General features: G+C 45.2%; 1 protein-coding gene and 1 pseudogene across 2 annotated transcripts; both read right to left on the reverse strand.

The window, feature by feature from the left end:
- Positions 1-1,105: 1,105 nt before the first annotated feature.
- LOC148047458 (uncharacterized) lies at positions 1,106-3,866 on the reverse strand (annotated as a pseudogene).
- A 4,415-nt stretch (positions 3,867-8,281) lies between these two features.
- Positions 8,282-17,892, reverse strand: LOC106549997 (uncharacterized). Of its 2 annotated transcripts, none has more exons than XM_014067770.2 (4): positions 17,819-17,892; positions 13,478-14,444; positions 12,028-12,154; positions 8,282-10,299 (listed from the first exon to the last, which is right to left on the reverse strand). In XM_014067770.2, exons 2-4 carry the CDS (start codon positions 14,231-14,233, stop codon positions 9,497-9,499), a joined length of 1,686 nt encoding a protein of 561 aa, XP_013923245.2. In that variant the 5' UTR covers positions 14,234-14,444; positions 17,819-17,892; the 3' UTR covers positions 8,282-9,496. The 2 variants fall into 2 exon arrangements, with proteins under 2 accessions (XP_013923245.2, XP_013923244.2); XM_014067769.2 differs by having other exon boundaries at positions 13,478-14,439; positions 17,819-17,869.
- Positions 17,893-19,641: the final 1,749 nt, after the last annotated feature.

Genomic DNA, 19,641 nt, shown 5'->3' on the forward strand with positions numbered 1-19,641 from the left:
GGGGTGAATACTATCATGCCTTAATCCCATCACCCTGGAGCTGAAGGGGCAGATATTTGTTACGTAGAATAGACTGACTCAGACCTTTAATGGCCGATTGACAAAGGGGGGGGGGCTATTAAAAGTGAGTCTGTTTCCTGCCTAAAACATGTTTCTCCATTGCTCACCCAGGGAAATGTAATACTCTGCCATTTCAATATTTCCCATGATATTTCATTTTCCTAGCAATAGCAATAGCAATAGCAGTAGACTTATATACCGCTTCATAGGCCTTTCAGGCCTCTCTAAGCGGTTTACAGAGAGTCAGCATATTGCCCCCAACAATCTGGGTCCTCATTTTACCCACCTCGGAAGGATGGAAGGCTGAGTCAACCCTGAGCCGGTGAGATTTGAACCGCTGACCTGCTGATCTAGCAGTAGCCTGCAGTGCTGCATTTAACCACTGCGCCACCTTGGCTGGGAGGGTGGGTAGGTTTTAACTTCCTACAGTAGCTTCTGTCTTTAATTAGTTTCCACCTATTGCCTTCAGGGGCTTTGGAGAATAGCTTGACTCCCTCTTTTTTTTTGTGGCAGCCCCTGAGATCCTGGAACTCTCGGGTTCCCATAGATCCCTATGGGGCAATGCCATTCCAATGCGGAGGGGGGGCTGGATATTCTTTTACAACCCCTTTCCTCGTCTGGCTTTCCTGTCACTTTGATGTTGGGAAAGGAAGGGGGAGGGAATTGCTTGGGGCCATCTGTTTTGTCTCAGCTCCAAAGAAACAGCCACAGCAGCGCCTGTTGCTGAGCAACTTTTTTTTTCCAAAGCGAAGCTTGACAAATTTTATTTGTTATTGTGCTTACACTGTGAAGGGTGTAACTTTGACTCCTCCTTTCGGTAAAAAGGAGAACTACCTTTATTGTACACTTAAAGCAGGAGGTTAAAAGGAATTACCAGTGAGGAAGAGGCTTTCTGTTAAGCCACAAACAGGTGGGACCAAGTCCTTGCAGTAATCTCATCCTTCAAGAACATTGACCAATGCATGATAAAACCCAAGTAGCCATATTTCTTGGGAAGTGGGCTGCTCCTAATTATTATGGAAGGCTGCAAGTATTTCCCACAGCTTCACATGCCTCTGCAAGGCTCGCACAAAGGTTCCATTGCTACGTCTACTCGAAGGTTCTTATAGACCTTCCATGCTCCGATTTCATTCCATTGTTCCACCTCGCCATGGGCTTTCACTTTTTGGATTGTGGCAAGAAATGGTATGACCACACTATGTACCATATGAACCCAAAAGCTTGCTATTGCTTTGGTACTGGGAGCAGGGGTGGGTTTCGACCGGTTCGCACCGGTCCCTGCGATCCAGTTGGTCGCTGAACCCGGAAGTAAGTAACTTCCGGGAACGGCGAAGCCCCCCCCGCGCCCGCGCGGGCCCGCACACCCGCACCCGCTCCTTACCCGGTTTTTACGAATTCTGCGCTTCTACGCATCCGCAGAACGCATACAGCGCCTGCGCGATCCTCCAGGAGTAGCTGGAGCATCGCGCAGACGCTAGTACGCATGCGCACAGCGCATGCGTGCGTGAGGACACCATGCGCATGCGCAAGGATGCTGTGCGCATGCGCAAGGATGCCGCGTGCATGCGCGAGGACGCCACGTGCGTGCACGAGGACGCCGCCGGCCTCGTTCCAACCGAACCGGTTGGAACGGGGCGAGAAACCCACCCCTGACTGGGAGGCACCTCCACCTTCTTGACTATGATCTCCACGACTGACCTCACCAGAGTAAAGTTCTGCTGTTGTTCTCTGTGTACTTCACGGCGGGTGTTGCATCCTCAATCCTGAAACTGCAGGAAGAAGGCAATCCCAGTCCCCAGAGATGCTTTCCAAATCACTCTGTCGGTGGCATTGGTCACCCAATTGAGGCCTAAAGTGTGTAGGACTGAGGTCGAATGCCTGTTGTAGAAGATGTGTTTATCCACAAAATGAGAATGATACTTGATTGGGAAAGGGTCTTTCGGGACCACACTTAAGATTTTAAAAGCTGGGAGAGCAATATCTCCAATCTGGGGTAGAAAACAACAGGTCTCATCAGGAAAGAACTTGGCTGCTTCCAGGCCATTGAATTCTCTAAATGTTCTGCACAGAAAGAGACCATTGGAGGCCCAGAAGGCTACTACATTGTCCCTGAAGTACACTTCAAAACTCAGGGATGGTTTTGTTGAATACTCTACAGGTTGGATGGGGGTGATTTTTTCTGAACGTATATCCACTGCAGCAAGAAACAAACCTAGCCAGTTTTTCAACATAACCCTTCCGGATGGTGCTGGAATCAGCCAAAATTTGCTTGACTTTCTCTTTTCAGGTATGCCTTCCACGGTCCAGCGTGAACCATTGCCTAGTGAATCCCAGTACATCTTGTTGTCCATCTGGAAAGCCACCCCTTCAATTGAAAACTGTTTTATTTCATTTTCCTTTTCCTTTTTATACAATCACTTATATACTGTGCAATTAAAAAAGCAATAAACACAACTCATCTTCTATTCCACCATGGAAAACCAACATAACACTTCGATCCTCCATACACCCTTTCTTCTCCCCCTCCAACTTTCATTTCTCCCCTCCAGCATTCCCCTCTTCTACTTCCCCTCCCCCTCAAACATTCCTTTCTCCCCTTCCCTCCATCTCACCCTCCTTACATTCCCCTCTCACTCCCTCTTAACTCCTCCCTCTTCTTTCCCTCTACTCCTCACTTCGGTGTATTTCTACTATTCATTAATCTATTCAATTTGTATTTTACACTAAAATTATAAGAAAAGAGGAAAAAAAAGGGAAAAGGAAAGGAAAAGAAAAAAAAAGAAAAAAGAGCAACAGTATACAAGTGCATTCTTATTGTTTTGAAAATTGAAACTATCTCTCCCCCCTCCCCCCCCATGAACCCCCCTCCCTAGCCCCCTTCCGACTTCCCAGATCCCATTCCCGGCATAACTCTTTATCAAGCACAGTCTGGAGTATATTAAAACCAAATAGATTAAGAATTAGAAGATTAAAAATAAAGGAAAAAAGAAAGGAATTTTAAAAAAAAGAAAAAAAGAAAAAAAAGGGAAAAATCAATAAACTCTCTACATTAAGCTCAGCTTCCCATCATTATTAAAACTTAAGCAATGTGCATCATTCCTAATCTCAGTTAATTTATTACTTGCAGGATTTCAAACTATGTTGAAACCAAGTGAGTTAATCAAATAAAATTCTACTGTAGCTAGGGGCCTTATCTCTTTATCTAAATATGTGTCCATTTCCAAACCTTTAATTTGTCCCTTTTACCTCCTTCTCTATAAAGCAATTTAAACACCTCAAATATTTCTCACGGTTTCCATTCTAACTCCTCTCATCCTGCCTCTACCCGTGTCCATATATATATTTTATATCATCCGTACTCCTCTCATATTTGCTCCGCCTTCCTTCAAACTCCCTGAATATATCCTTCCAAGCATTATATTCAAATACAATGACAATTTCTATAAAAATCAACTTACTTTCTGGCTCCGAATAAGCTCTAATTGAACCTTCACTACCCTCCCGTCTGCACCACACTTCCCAACTCCATTCAACCTAAGCCACAATCCAGAAACATCACAATCTCCGCTCTCCTCACCCTAGAGAATAAATCATAAACAATTTATATAAAAGTTCAAAGTTATCCATCAAGTCTTTTTTTTAAAGTCCCATACAGTATATTTTCCGAGAAAATCAGCATCATTTCTTTCAGCCTTAATGTCTCTTCATCGGTATACCACTATACCATTTTATATGAAAGCCACCCCTTCATCTGCGCCAATGTAGGCTTCAAGCTGGCCCAGGCCTTTCCAGACTTGCAAAGCCATTAATACCAAAAAGTCTGTCACAAGGAGAGTCCCGAGGAGAGGGGGGGAAAAAACGAATAGGCATTCTTGTCCCAGTTGGCCTTCATATCTGCCTGGCTCAGTGCATCTACCAATCAGCAAGGGCCATTGCTAATTGATTGCAAGTGAGGTGAATAGGTTATCTTCCAGCGCACTGAATGAAAGGGACAAAGATCCTGAAAGATAGCAGGCGGGAGGATTAAAGTGCAGAGATGTTTTCCTCAGAAGTCACTGGCTTGCTACACAGAGTCACCACCTCCGTTTGAAAATCAAATAAATAACAATCCTCTCAATATCCTTCTCAGAGGTTGCTAAACTATTAAACACCGTCATTCTTTCAAGTTTCCTTGCTAAGACAGATGCATCCAGGGAATGATACCGTTCAATTAATCCCTTCTAACTGACTTTCCCAAGCTGGACTTTAAATGAATTTCCTGTGAACAACTTCTTATCACCTGCCTCCAATCCAGTTCTCAAGACAACTTTGCACCTGAGAATTGACTCAGCTCGGATTGGAAATACGAGAGGGGTTTTCTGTCGTGTTTAATCTAACACAGGGCTGTCAAACTCCTGGCCAGATGCGTCACATGCTAGTCACGCCCATGCCCAGTTTAGCGAAGGGGGACGCCACCATGACAATGTGAGTTTGATACCCCATATCTAACGGGTCTTGAGAGGGAACTTCAGATCCTGCCTACCTTTCCTTGCTATCACTTTCCCTCAATAAAAGATTCCTTTTGAAATAATGCCTGTTTCAAGAGTTCGTCTTACTTGAAGAGATAGGAGAGGCAAGTCCTTACATTAGACTGCTATCTGTTCTGTCCTCCCTTCTCGCTCGTTCAAAGATGACAGGCAGACAAACTTAAAAGGAAAGAACTTTATCAGTCCTCGGCTCAGACTGGCTGCGAGTCCAAAAATAAACATAAATAAAGTCTCTGGCAAGAAGATAACATAATGCAAAACAAAACTCTTACAAAGCAATTCACTTCTCCAAGTGTCTCCTTGAATCAGGGTTACAGGAAGCAAATCACTTCTCCAAGTGTCTCTCACAAACAAACCACGACCGATGAATGATGAACGTTGACTCCTGCAACCAGGGCGTGGCACCGTCCGTCCTTTTATCACCAGAAGACAACACTAACGAGCCCCAGCTGCATTGTTAATCTTGCATCCCGACTCAACTCACAGCAAACTTCTGCTGAGTCACAACAGCTATCGTATCACCCCTAGTCCTTCTTTTCATTACATTAGACAGTACCAATTCCAGCAACCATTCTTTATATATTTTAGCCTCCAGTCCCCTAATTAATTAATTATTTTGCTTTTCACTGCACTTTTTAAAGCAGGGGTGTGAAACATGCTGCCTGTGAGCCGTTTCTGGCCCAGGCAGGCTACACCCATCTTGGCTCCATAAGGGCAGAAACAATCCCAATTCCTTACGATATGGCCCAATGGGATCGGGTTTGACACAGCTTTTTTACATCGTAGCAACCGAAACTGGATGCAATATTCCAAGTGTGGTCTTACCAAAGTATTAAAACTTCACGTGATCTTGATTCTATCCTTCTCTTAATTCAGACTAGGACTGTGTTGGCTTTTTTGGCAGCTGCTGCACACCGCTGGCTCACACCGCTAGCACTTAGACGTGTATATCACTTCACAGTGCTTTTCTCTAAGCAGTTTACAGAGTTAGCCTATTGCCCCCTCAACAATCTGGGTCCTCACTTTACTGACCTCGGACGGATGGAAGGCTGAGTCAAGCTTGAGCCTGGTGAGATTCGATCTGCCAAATTGCAGGAAGGCAGCAGTCCGCAGGAGCAGCCTGCGGTAATGCATTCTAACCGTTGCGCCACCTCAGTTCTATTTAAGTCAGGAGTGTCAAACTCAAGGCCCAGGGGGCAGATCTGGTCTGCGGGGTGCTTAAATGTGGCCCGCAGGGCCACCCTGGAAACAGCCAAGGACTGGCTCAAGCAATCTGCCAGTGACAACGGAGCTCGGGAGGCTGTGATGGCCTTCTGCAACCCTCTGCCAGCGAAAATGGAGTGTGCGGCCCTCCCGAGCACCATTTTCACTAGCAGAGGAATGCAGGAGGCCGTCTCAGCCTCCTGAACTCTGTTTTCACTGGTAGAGCACTCAGGCCATCATAGGCGCCCCCGACATGAGCGACGTCAAGCTGGCCATGCCCACCCTGGCGACATCCATCGCCCAAGGTCAAACACAACCCTGATGCAGCCCTTAATGAAATTGAGTTTGACACCCCTGATCTAAGTATTTGTCCACTAGGACTGCAAGACCTCTCTTGCAGTTACTACTATTGAGTCAGGTACCAACTATTCTGCACTTGTGCATTTGGTTTTTCTTGCCTAAATGGAAAACCTCACGTTTCTCCCCATTGAATTTCATTTTGTTAAATAAGGCCCAGGTTTATGTGAAGACCCAGCCCTCTGGACGAGAACCTGACTCTAAAAATGTGGAAAAGGACAACCAGCACTAAGAGGGATTGTAGAAAGCCAAGGTCATCCTTCCTCTCTGGACCTCTGCACCTGACCGGAACTGGGTGGGTGGAAGCTGCCAGCAGGGCAGTGGGAGATTGGACCATGTGATGGACTTGTGGGTGTGGGGGCAAGATCTTGAACTTCCAATGCAGTGGGGAAAACCGGGAAGCTTTCAGATTTGGGTTTTCCCAGATGTGCCAACATGGCTCTCTTAATAAATTGGAACACTGAGGAATACTTTGCCTTGGACTCTGATTTAATTTTGGATGCTATGTGGAACCCTGACACTTAAAGCAAGAGTAGACTACAGAAGTAATCCCCATTTAGTGACCATTTGAAGTTATCACGGAAGTGAAAAAAGTGACTTATGACAGTCTTCACACTTACGAGAATTGCAGCATTTGGGCAAACGTGTATGGAGAGTTTCAGTTATTGCTTGCTTAAAAAGCACATAGAGACTAACATTCTAATCCCAATTGTGGTTGTAAATCTTGGACTACTTGTAGTTGTCTCCTATTCACTTACTACAATCTGGAGATTAATGCTTAGCACGATAATTGTCAATTGTTATTCCCTGTAAATCTAAACAATGGTACTTATTCAGTCTTTCTTCCCTCGGTAGTAAGTGCCACAGGAGCTGGGAATTCTGGGTTTTGTAAGCCTGGCACCGTCTGGCAACAGCTAGATCATAGAAAAACACACAAGATATGAAGCTGCAATGCAAATATATTTTATTTTATTGTTGAAAATTAGAAAAAGAATTCAACCATGGAAAATTAGGGTTATTTACTGCCAGGTCAGTGTAAGTTCCATTCCATCTTACACTTTGAATAGTGATCGTCAATCTGACAACATCAGAAAAGAGATTAAGAAAGAATCTCTCTCGGTACAGCTGCATTTGTGATCTTCCAATTAAAAAGTCCCCTTCCTCTTTTCCTGTTGCTTGCCAATTATATATAGGGGCACATTAGGCTGATCAATATGCTATTTGCTAATAGCCTTTACAGAAGAATAGTGCATTAACAATCCTACTGCAACAATCCGATGCAACGCAATATATGGAGTATTATTTCAGACTCACGCTTCCTAGTACATCCTCTGAATGCATTGCATTTCTAAACCAGCAGGTTGCTAAGCTTACAAGCGTTTATCATTAGGGCCTGGGGTTGTTCCTAGTGATAGGCAAGGCCATCCTTTATCCCAGTTTCTTACTATGTATGTGACCCCACTTTTTGAGAATGTTTAGATCAGATACTCCCATTATATTCAGCAGAATGTCCTCTAAGAAAAAAACTGTGATGAAAGAAAGAATGGCTTAAAAGGGGGACATAGCAATTTAATCTTAAAACACACTGACAAAGAAATAAATCTGGTTTAAGTGCTAAGAAGGTTGGTGTGGGGAGAGAAAGGGAGAGAAGGATGGAGGGAGGGAGAAAGATAGAAAGGAAGAAAAGATGAGATAGATAGATAGATAGATAGATAGATAGATAGATAGATAGATAGATATGGATGGAGAGAGAGAGAGAGAGAGATTTTAACTTTTTAACTTTTAACTTTTTAACATTTTAACTTTAACATTTTAATTCTTATATACTGTTTTATATTTTAATGCTCCTCTTTGAGAAAACTGGGCAGTTCAGAAATGCAAAATGTAAATAAATTAAAAACAAAAAGAGGAAAGAAGGAAAGAGGAGGAGGAAAAAGGAAGGAAGAGAGAAAGATTTTAACTTAACATTTTCACTGTTATATACTGGTTTATATTTTGATGCCCCTCTTTAAAGGAACTTGGCAATTCAGAAATGTAAAATGTAAAGAAATTAAAAATTTTTAAAGTGGGAATGAGGAAAAGAGGGAGAGAAAAGAAAGGAAGAAAGAAAGAACGAAAGGAAAGAAAGAAAGAAAGAAAGAAAGGAAAGAAAGAAAGGAAAGAAAGGAAAGAAAGAAAGAAAGAAAGAAAGAAAGAAAGAAAGAAAGAAAGAAAGAAAGAAAGAAAGAAAAACTTCTCACTGCCTTGGAAACTCCCAGAATTGTCTAACAATTGGCCAAGGAACATCCTTGCTAGGAATTCTGGGTATTGTGGTTTCAAAACATCTGGATCTGGGCTGGGGAAGGCTTCTCCCATTTCAGCCTGCCCACAATGCCCCCTTCCTGCTGCATTGCTGGACTTTTTTTTTCCTTTCTAAAAATACAATGTCAAGGTGCAGCATCTAGTTCTATGAGACCTGTAGCATCAGCTCCTGTCTGTCATCTCATTTTTCCACAAAACATTTCTGGGCAAATAAATCAAGATGTTACTACCATACGCTGTGCCATCAGAGGCCAAAGAACTTTCTTTTACTAATATATGTCCCTTTCTGCAAACATTTCGAACATGTAAATCCTACTTTTTAAAAAAAATTAAGTAGTTTTGCATTTTAAATGTGGTTCACAAACCAACTTAAGAGTTTACAGCTACATCAAAAAGGCGTTGTTTCTTTTTATATGAAATCATCACTGGGCAGGGGGTTGAGCTAAAAGACCTCCAAGGTCCCTATGATTCTGTAACAAAAATTCATCTATGCATTTTTTTTTCTCCTAAGGAGAAAAAGCTTGGAGTGCTGCTTGTGTGATATCTAAAAAGTAGCACCGGGAGCATGAAAATGCTCTGTTTGACTTATTTGTCTTTAAATTTAATTACAATCAAGTTTAGGTGGACCATGCGGTTTAATTTCGGATTTGATCGCTTGAAAAACAAATTTGGAGTGCCAACGTGGCATCTGTCTACAAAGCAGCCATGCCTTTTCCTGCAACAAGACAGTTGCCTCCCAGCTGGCACCGGATCCTAGGAAGACAAAAACAGCTTTACGCAATTACAGAGAACTGCTGTGTTCCTACTCTTAGAAACACTCCGACTTGGAATCCCCCACAGCCCTTTTACCATGACTTTCTAAGTAAAAGTTTTCTTAATTTTGCCATATTTTTCTTTTAAAAATACCTGGGTAATAAAATTTGGGAGCTCATTAATGACCACATCTAAGGCTTTCAAAAGTTCAAGTGTCTCTCCATCCCTTCAAAGTGGGCTTTGTCGCCTGAGGTTCAAGAAAATGTTCTTCCTATTAGTTCAAGGAAGGTGAATGGCTACTCGGTGGCTGTGTGAGTTTTCTCATGTTCCCCTAGTTCTGCTTTCCGGCTGAAGCTTTTCCCGCAGTGCGAGCTGTTCTTGTGGACCAGTTCGTGCAGCAACAGGTGTGACCGGGACATGAAGGATTTCCCACATCGCAAACACTGGTGAGTGTCTTGCCCACGATGGACCATCTGGTGCATTTTGAGGGAGGTGTACGAGATGAATTTTTTCCCGCAGACTGTGCAAATGAACAGCTTCTCTCCGCTGTGGGTTTTCTGGTGCTTGAGGCAGTCCGTCTGCCGAATGTAGCATTTCCCGCACTCCGAACACATGAAGCATTTGTCTAGGTCAGCGCCCAGCTTCTCTTTGGGGATCCAGCCGAAATTATTCCCGCAGTGGGAGCAGATGCGGGAGTACTGCCCTGGGCGGATTCTCTTCTTCTCTCCGCAGTGGGAGCAGATGTAGAGTTTCTCGTCCACGTGGGTCCTCTCGTGCGTCAAGAGATCCGAGCTGCTGCCAAAGGTCTGGCTGCAATGCCAACACTTGTAACGTTTCTCCTCCGGGTCAGGGTTCTCGCACGCATCGAGGTGGGAGCTTTGGCTGAGGCCCCCCGCGTCGTACTTCCCCTTGGTGTTGAGGAAGGGGGATTCAGGAGCCGCTTGGAAAAACCCTTGTGAGCCCTCCACCTCCTCTGTCCCTGCCTCGCTTTTGTTTCTCTCCTGCTGCTCTGCTCCATGTTGAGTCCCATTGGGAGACAGGAAGTAATTCTCTCTAGCCGTTCCCAGCGATGTCCTCTGTGGCTCAGGCCAACCATCGACTGTAGGGGGAGGCAAGAAAAAAGGAGACTAGCTGGTACTGAGAGAGTATTTTTCGGAGTATAAGGCACACCTATTTCCCCTCAAAAAGAGGGTGAAAATCTGGGTGCGTCTTATATACTCAATACAGCATTTTTGGTCTTCCGAAACCCCGCCCCCTTTGCAAAAATGGCAGTGCATAGCCTTTAGGAGGCTTCCAGAGTGCTCCTGGGGACTGGGGAACGCCAAAACGAGGAGAAAACGGGCCATTTTTTGCTCGTTTTTGCCCCCACCCCCAGCCCCCAGGAGCACTCTACAAGCCTCCTAAAGGCTATGCATGCCCCTTTTTTTTTTTTTTGACAAAAAAATGGGCCGTTTTTGGGAGGTCAGCAGAGTGCAAAATAAAAAAATTTTTTTTAATTTGCCTCTTCAAAATCTTGGTGCGTCTTATACTCCGAAACATACTGTATATTTAAGGTTAAAAAGCCTTGCATTACAAAAAGAGCACAATCCTTCATGATTCATGCTTATTTTTCCAATTGGGGATATTTTTGGGAAATAATATAACAGGTTCTCCTGTGAGGATTCCTACTTTTTTTGATAATGCCACCACAACAATCCTTTTTTTGTAGGATACCCACTCTTACTTTCTCCATTTAACATTCTCTTTAGGGGGGTGGCAACACTAAAAAGTTTCAGGGGAGAACCCATGACATAACCCAACTTAAAGTTGGCCAAAGTTGAGAAACTATGTTCTAGATCAGGGGTGTCAAACGCAAGGCCCCGGAGTCTGGATCCGGCCCATGGAGTACTTAGGTCTGGGCCGTGGGGTCACCCTGGAAACAGCCCGCAGTGCTTCTACGAGTGAAAATGGGCTCCCGAGCTCCTTTCTCGGCTGCCATAGCCTCCTGCAACTCTCTGCCAGTGAAAATGAAGCTCGGGAGGGTCACGTGCGAGAACAGGAGCTCAGGAAACCATTTTCGCTGGCAGAGCGGTCGGGCCACCACAGGCACCCCTGACAGATGTGACACCAAGCTGGCCATGCCCACCTGGCCACACCTACCCCAGTCCCCCAAGGTCAAACACAACCCTGATGTGGCCCTCAATGAAACCGAGTTTGACAGCCCTGCCCTAGAGCAGTGCCCCCCCCCAACTTTTGGGGCACCAGGGACCAGTTCCATGGAGACAGGTTTTTCCACGCACTAAGGGGAGGTGGTCTCTCACGGTGCCTTCATCCCGCAGACAGGGTTTCGTGGTGGCAGAGTGGTTAGAGTGCAGTACTGCCAGTTGCTTCTGCTGACTGCTAGCGGTTTAGTAATTTGAGTCTCACCAGACTTAAGGTTGACTCAGCCTTCCATCCTTCCAAAGTCGGGAAAATGAGGACCCAGATTGTTTGGGGGGGGGGCAATATGCTGACTCTGCAAACCGCTTAGAAAGGGCTGTAAAAGCACTGGTAAGTGGTAAGTACAGTAAGTCTAAGACAAATACCTCCAATAAAGAATTCAACTCAACTCAACTATACTTGGCCAATAAAGACTTCAACTCAACTCAACTCTACTCTAGTCTACTCTACTCGCTATTTCTTGTTTATGTTGCCCGGTTTCTGGTTTGGGTCCCCTGCACTAGATAATGCTGAAGGTGTCATTGCCAGCAGGCATCAGCTACGGGAGACAAGCAGCTTAAAACAGCCATGCAGAAGAGTCCAAAGAAGCCCCTAATATTTGATCTGTCGGGCACTCAAAGTGACTTACCCAGTGAGCTTTCCTCCCCTCCAGCTTCTTGCTTGGCTTCCTTAAAAAGCCGTGCCTTCACCATCTCCGACAGAGCTTGGTTTCCTTTGGGGGGCTTTTCAGATTCCTCCTCTGTCATCCCCATCATCTGGAGCAGCAAAGGGGAAACAGATGTTGAGACAACGGGACAGGAGGCGGATAAACTCATTCCTGGACTTACAATCCCCTTCGGGGGGAAAAGGGCGGCATATAAATAAAATCAACATACAACATACAATTGCAATGTTATTTCAGCCTACTGGAGTTTGAAGCAGGGCTGCTCAACCGTGTTTCAAGTTGTCTGGACTTCAATTCCCCAAATCTCTAGCCAGCAGGGTGTCTGGAGAATACTGGGAATTGTAGTCCACTTCTCATCAGTTGCCAAAGTTGAGAAATACTGGCTGAAAGATTAAAAACAAAACTTGAGGGGGGGGGGGATAGGCAGTTTGCAGCTTCTTCCAGGGAGACAACACAGCAGGAGTTTCAACATGGAGCTGGTTCTTCACAGGTATGAGATCACTTATTTCATTTTATTTTACCCTGGTTTGCACTCTTATTCTGTTGTGGCTCGCCAGCAGCCAGCGGAGCTGGCAGCAGATTCAGACAGTGAGGAGATTGGGGAGGAAGATGGGCCAGTCCTGGAGTCTGGGGAAGGCTCTGATGAGGGCTGTGTTGGAGGCACAGCCTCCATGGGGGGGGGGGGGGGGGCAGAGCTGTCTGACAGTTATCAGCTGCCTTCAGAGTCAGACATCAGTGAGGCAGACGAACAGCTGGAGCCTGTTCCCAATGTGCACATGCACAGAGTTGCCAGACAAAGGGAACAGCTGAAGAACAGGGGGCGACTTGGGAGTAAGGCCACAGGTGGACGATGAATGGCCCCTCCCAGAGGAAATAAAACAGGAGTGAAAGGGGAGTGGAGTTTGCAGGAGACAATTAGTTCGCTTAATTGGTTTGTGACTCTCCCAAGACTCTTTGCCAAGTTTTGCAGATATCGGCCTGTCAGCTCTCCAATCTAGATAAGGTCTGTGACCGTAAATCCTCCCTTGAACAACTTTGCTGGATGTGAATGAGCAGAATTCACAGTAAATTAATACAAGGATTTTTTTGTCGGGACAAAGAGTCTGCGTCATGCTCTTGGGAAGCCTCGGTCAGAACATATTCCATGAATTGGAGCTTAATGCAATGTCTGAATCAAACCTCTAATTCAAAATCATATCAGACTGATACGATCAACTTTAAAACAATAGGCAGTGGAAATCCCTGGCAGATACACCCAGAAAAAGCCCCCCCCCCAAAAAAATATATTTTGTGTACTGTACTTCCAGGATCAAAGGGTTAAGATTAGACTGCAGGGCACGTCATTCACACAGGAGATTTTGTTCCACGACCCTTCAACCGTCTTTCAAGGTCAGCCTTATCCGGAGCGACTCACCTGCTTGCTCCATCCTTTGACCTGCTGCCTGACGAGGAAGTCTTCTGCCAGCGACACGGCCTGGGCGCAGGTCCTCGGAGCGTTTTCTCTCAGCCAGCTCTGCATATTCGAAGGCAGGATGGCCAAGAACTGCTCCAACGTCACCAAATCCAAGATCTGGTCCTTGGTGTGCTTCTCCGGCTTCAGCCACTCGTGGCAAAGTTCTTGGAGATGCTTGCAGAGTTTGCGAGGCCCTTCGGCCTCTTGGTAACAAAGCTCCCGGAACTGCTGGCGCTGTTTCTCCAGCCTGGCCCCAGGCCCACTCCCGGCCCCCTTCTGCCCCCTCCCGCCCGGTGCGGCTTCCTGAGAACTCTCATAGTCCCCCTGGGCTTCAACGGCCAGGGGTGGCTGGGCCTGAGTCATCCAAAGTACTCTGGGGCAGTTGCTGGCATCCCTCATCCTCTGAGAGAGCACCTGGGTGGTTTTAGGATCACCCCAGGCCAGTGAAGGGCTGTCTCTGCCGGCATCAGGAGCCTGCAGTGTCTTCAGGAACTCCTGCAACTGGGCATCCCAATTTCCAGATGGCCCTTCCTCTGGCTCTTTTTTCACTTGGTAGATAAACTCCTGCTTAATCTTCCCGGTTTCTGGGAAATCTTCTCTTTTCCTTCCTTCTCCAGATTGAAGGCCTGAGGAACACTGTGCTTCCATTTTTATTTCCGGGTCTACATTTTCTTTTAGGAGACCCTTGGTTGCCTCTGTTTTGTGTGTGAGGGCCATTTCTTCCGCAGAAGCTAGCTTTGTTTTATTTTGCCTTTCTCCTTTTCAGCGTCAGTCCTTGAGGACCACTGCAGAAGTCTTTTTAGGTCTGTCCAGTATCAACAGCCTAAAAGAATCATTCAACAAAACTATTTGGAAGGAAAGCAGCCAAGCATTCAAAAATTTCTAACTGCCGTCTTTGAGATAACAGAATTTCCTCTTGCTACCTGCACTGAAAAACAGAAAATGATTGGACTAAAAATATTCCAACATTTGCAAGTAAATACATAAAAATACAAAGAGTATTGATATACCGTAATTATTCAAGAATTGGAAGTAACTCTACTCTCCAAACCTTCTGGGGATTTCTTATGAGGAGTGGTTTGAATCCCTAGGGCCTCATAACAGAGTGAGCGCTCCCGTTACTTGTTCCAGCTTCTTCCAACCTAGCAGTTCTAAAGGATGTAAATAATGCAAGTAGAAAAATAGGGACCACCTTTGGTGGGAAGGTAACAGCGTTCCGTGGGCCTTCGGTATTTAGTCATGCCAGCCACATGACCATGGAGATTTCTTCTGACAGTACTGACTCTTTGGCTTTGAAATGGAGATGAGCACCGCCCTCTAGAGTCGGGAACGACTAGCACATATGTGCAAGAGGAACCTTTACCTATGTACTTGGAATTGGCAGGATTGGGGGCTTGAGAGTGAAAATTGAGTTCAGAGATTTACCTTCATTATATTGTATACAGGTAGTCCGCAACTTATGACCACAATTGAGCCCAGAATTTATGTTGTTAAGTGAGAAATTTGTTAAGTGAGTCTTGCCTAATATTACAACTTTTCTTGCCACATTTGTTAAGTGAATCACTGCAATTACTAAATTAGTAACGGGGTTGTTAAGATTCGGCTTCATTGACTTTGCTTGTCAGGAGGTCATAAAAAGTGATCATATGACCCCAGGACACTTTTTTTTTTTTAAGACTTATATACCGCTTCATAGGGCTTTCAGCCCTCTCTAAGCGGTTTACAGAGTCAGCATATTGCCCCCACAGTCTGGGTCCTCATTTCACCCACCTCGGAAGGATGGAAGGCTGAGTCAACCTTGAGCCGGTGAGATTAGAACCGCTGAACTGCAGATAACAGTCAGCTGAAGTGGCCTGCAGTACTGCACTATAACCACTGCAAACGTCACAAATGTGAATCAGTTGTGATTCATCCAAACGTAAATCATGTGACCATGGGAGTGCTGCAACCGTCATAAATGTGAAAAATGGTCATAAGTCACTTTTTTTTCAGCGCTGTTGTAATTTCGGTCACTAAGCAAACATGTTGTAAGTCGAGGACTACCTATACTTCAGTGTTTCAGAACCTAGAGCAGGCAGCTGGAGAATTTTAGGAACCTAACATTAACAACTAGGAACATTGAACTGGAGTGATGCTTGATTGACAGCTGTAATGGAACATTCTATTAGGCCAGGGGTGTCAAACTCCCATCATCACGGTGTCATCACCTGACGTATCATGACTTTTTCCCCTTCGCTAAACTGGGCGTGGTTCACATGTGACGCATCCAGCCTGCCACTAGTTTGACACACCTGTAATAGGCAAATGTTTCTCAGGCATGTTGGCTGCGGAATCCTGGGAATTGTAGTCCACAAGCCTTAAAGTTGAGGTTGAGAAAGACTGTTATCAGATACAGCAAAGATGTGTTCTCTTATGTTCATTACACGAAGAGATCATCAATTTCCTATCTGAAAGGTGTTAAGGAAACTCCCCTCTTTTTCCTTTTCCCAACCAATATTCATTATTTTAGAGTTTGGAGGATGTAATAAAAAAGAATGGGGCGTTAGTTCTTACCTGATACCCTTCTCAAGGCAGGAGGAGACAGCGGTCATGCATGGGTTAATTCAGTCAGTAACCAATAGAACTGAGTCTACCAAAGTAATGTCATGGCCTCGGGGGAGTGTCCTCCCGCTTTTGTGACGGAGACAAGTAGACTGCTGTGCGTTAGTCGACTGCTTTCAATCCTCCAAAACTCTAACCTAGCTCCAGAACTCCCTCCACTACTACGCCAGGAACCAAAGGTGGGGATGACACCTGCCTCGAGAAGGCCGTATCAGGTAAGAACCAACACCCCATTCTCCAACGTTGGTGGAGACAGCGGTCATGCATGGGACGTACCAAAGCTGGGCGTTTCCCCAGGTGGGATTGAGACTGGGCTAGGAGCTTGAAGAGGGAAGAACTTGTTGAAGCACCCTCCGTCCGAATGCTGGAAACACCGACGCGTATCTGTCCATCTTATAATGGCGGATAAAGGAATTGGGGGTCGCCCAAGTGGCCAACTTGCAGATCTCTTCCACAGAGGCCTGCCTTGTCCACGCTGCTGATGTAGCCGCACTGCGTGCAGAATGAGCCCTGATGTTGGATGGAGATGAGAGGTGGCTCGCCACGTAAGCCCTAGTTATGGTTGACCAGATCCAGCGCCCAACCATAGATGGAGAAGCCTTCAGACCTTCAGTCTACTTATCTCCTTCGTCACAAAAGCGGGAGGACAGTCCCCCAAGGCGATGACATTACTTTGGTAGACTCAGTTCTATTGGTTACTGACTGAGTTAACCCATGCATGACCGCTGTCTCCACCTGCCTCGAGAAGGGGTGTATCAGGTAAAAACCAACGCCCCATTCTCTTTTATTACATCCTCCAAACTCTAAAGTAATGAATATTGGTTGGAGGGAAAAAAAAGGCGGGGGTTTCCTTAACACCTTTCAGATAGGAAATTAAGATGATCTCTTTGTGTAATGAACATAAGAAAGCACATCTTTGCTGTATCTGATAACAGTGTTTCTCAACCTCAACTTTAAGGCTTGTGAACTACAATTCCCAGGATTCTGCAGCCAACATGCCTGAGAAACATTGGCCTAATACAGGAGTATCAAACTAGTGGCAGGCTGGATGCGTCACATGTGAACCACACCCAGTTTAGCGAAGGGGGGAAAAGTCCGTCAGGTGATGACGGGAGTTTGACACTCCTGGCCTCTTTGATATATATTTTTTTTAAATGCTAATTTTCACCCCGTTATGTCCTTGCATAAAAAAGGGGCTTTTTATGGAAGAGAGATCTGGGAAAAACAAAAAAGAAACGTTCTCTTTCCAGATCTCTGAATTATTATTATTATTTTATTCATGTATTTTGGTTTGTCAAGTAAGTAAACAAAAGAAGCATAAGTATGCATATAACATATAAACGTCTGTCTGTCTATCTATTATAATTTATAATTAATTTATAACATAATTTGTAATAAAAGTTATGCATTAAGGACTTATTTATTTATTTACCATACCCAAAAGAGGAGTTTGTCACACCCGGCAGGTGGAAAACCCCAAACTGGAGATTAAAAATGTTTGCCTGTATCTAATGGGTAGAATCGGTGGGAAAATAATAATGATTGTCTTGCTCAGAACCGGCCTTCCACTTGGACGGTCGGCAAAGAGAGGCCAAACCCTCCGACTCTTATTTTCCTAGCCCAGATCTCTCGCAGACCGACTACAACGGCCGTGACACGTGTAGCCGTTTCCCCACAATCCGCCGCCCCGCTTACTTTTACCTGCTCTTTCTTCTTCGGGAAGCGAGACGCGGGCTCGGCGGCAAACAGGAAGGAGTTTTCGTCGGCCATCTATGAGGCCCCTCTAGGAGTGTCAACTCCGTGACTTTAACTCTTTTATTGCCACGGAGTCGCGCTCGGACTGAAAGCGGCTAGCGGAAGTGTTTCTAGACCACGCTGAGCGGGGACTTCTGGGAGTTGAAGTCCATACAGCTTAAAGTTGCCAAGCTCGGGGGGGGTGGGGGAAATATTGCTTTAAGAGGGATAGTTTTAGTGCCATCATTTGCTCGCCACGATGTAAAAAAAGATGTGGAGACTCTAGAAAGAGTGCAGAGAAGAGCAACAAAGATGATTGGGGGACTGGAGACTAAAACATATAAAGAACAAAGGCTGGAATTGGGTATGAAGTGGATATGGAAGTGAGTTTTGCCCCGTTTTACAGCTTTTCTTGCCACATTTGTTAAGCGAATTCACTGCAGTTGTAAAAATCAGTAATACGGTTGTTAAGTGACTCCGGTTTCCCCGTTGGTTTTGCTTGTCAGAAGGTCCCCAAAAAGGGATCACATGACTCCGGGACACCGCAACCGTCATAAGTGTGAGTCAGTTGTCAAGCATCTGAATGTCAATCACGCGACCGTGGGAATGCTGCAACAGTCATAAGTGTGAAAAATGGTCGTAACTTACTTTTTGTTCAGGGCTGCTGTTAACGTTGAAGAGTCCCTAAATGAACTGTCAATGAAATGAAGACAGGTAGTCCTCGACTTACGACCATTCATTTAGTGACCGTGCAAAGGCTCAACAGCACTGAAAAAAGTGGTACGACTTTTCCACAGCTATGATTGTTACAGCATCCTCCTGCTCTCATGATCAAAATTTGGACGCTTAGTAACTGTTCGTATTGATGACGGTTGCAGAGCCCTGGGGTCATTTGATCCCCTTTTGCAACCTTCCGACAAGCAGAGTCCATGGAGAAGCCAGATCCACTTAACGACCATGTTACCAACTGAACAACTGCAAGGATTCACTTAACAACTGTGGCAAGAAAGGTCATGCATGGGGTAAAACTCACCGAACAGCTGTCTTGCTTAGCAACAGAAATTTTGGGATCAATTGTGGTCGCAGATCGAGGGCTACCTGTACTATCTGTACAGGTAGTCCTCAACTTACAACAGTTCACTTAGTGACACTTTAAAGTTAAAATGACACTGAAAAAAGTGAATTATGACCTTTTCTTACACTTACAGCCTTAGAAGCATCCTCAGGGTCATGTAAACAAAATTCAGCCGCTTGTCAACTGGTTCATATGTATGTGAATATTTTGTAAGAGCCAAGGTGGCGCAGTGGTTAAATGCAGCACTGCAGGCTACTGCTAGATCAGCAGGTCAGCGGTTCAAATCTCACCGGCTCAGGGTTGACTCAGCCTTCCATCCTTCCGAGGTGGGTGAAATGAGGACCCAGATTGTTGGGGGCAATATGCTGACTCTCTGTAAACTGCTTAGAGAGGCCTGAAAGGCCTATGAAGCGGTATATAAGTCTACTGCTATTGCTATTGCTATTGCTATTTGTGATATTCTGACAATGGGGAAGACAGATTCACTTAACAATCATGTTGCTAACTTAACAACTGTGGTGATTCACTTAACAGCTGTGGCACAAAAAGTCGTAACATGGGGCAAAAATCCACGGAACAAATGTTTCACTCAGTAACAAGTGTTTTGGGCTGTAGGAAGTTATCACCCAGCCCTCTCCCAGAAAAATGAAATATCCTAGGAAATATTGAAAAGGCAGAATATTTCTCTGGATGCGAAAAGGAAGAAACATGTTTT

Source organism: Thamnophis sirtalis, unplaced genomic scaffold (assembly GCF_051295495.1).
Source record: "Thamnophis sirtalis isolate CommonGarterSnake01/CBP01778 unplaced genomic scaffold, rThaSir2_p1.2 scaffold_3, whole genome shotgun sequence".
NCBI lineage: Eukaryota > Metazoa > Chordata > Lepidosauria > Squamata > Natricidae > Thamnophis > Thamnophis sirtalis.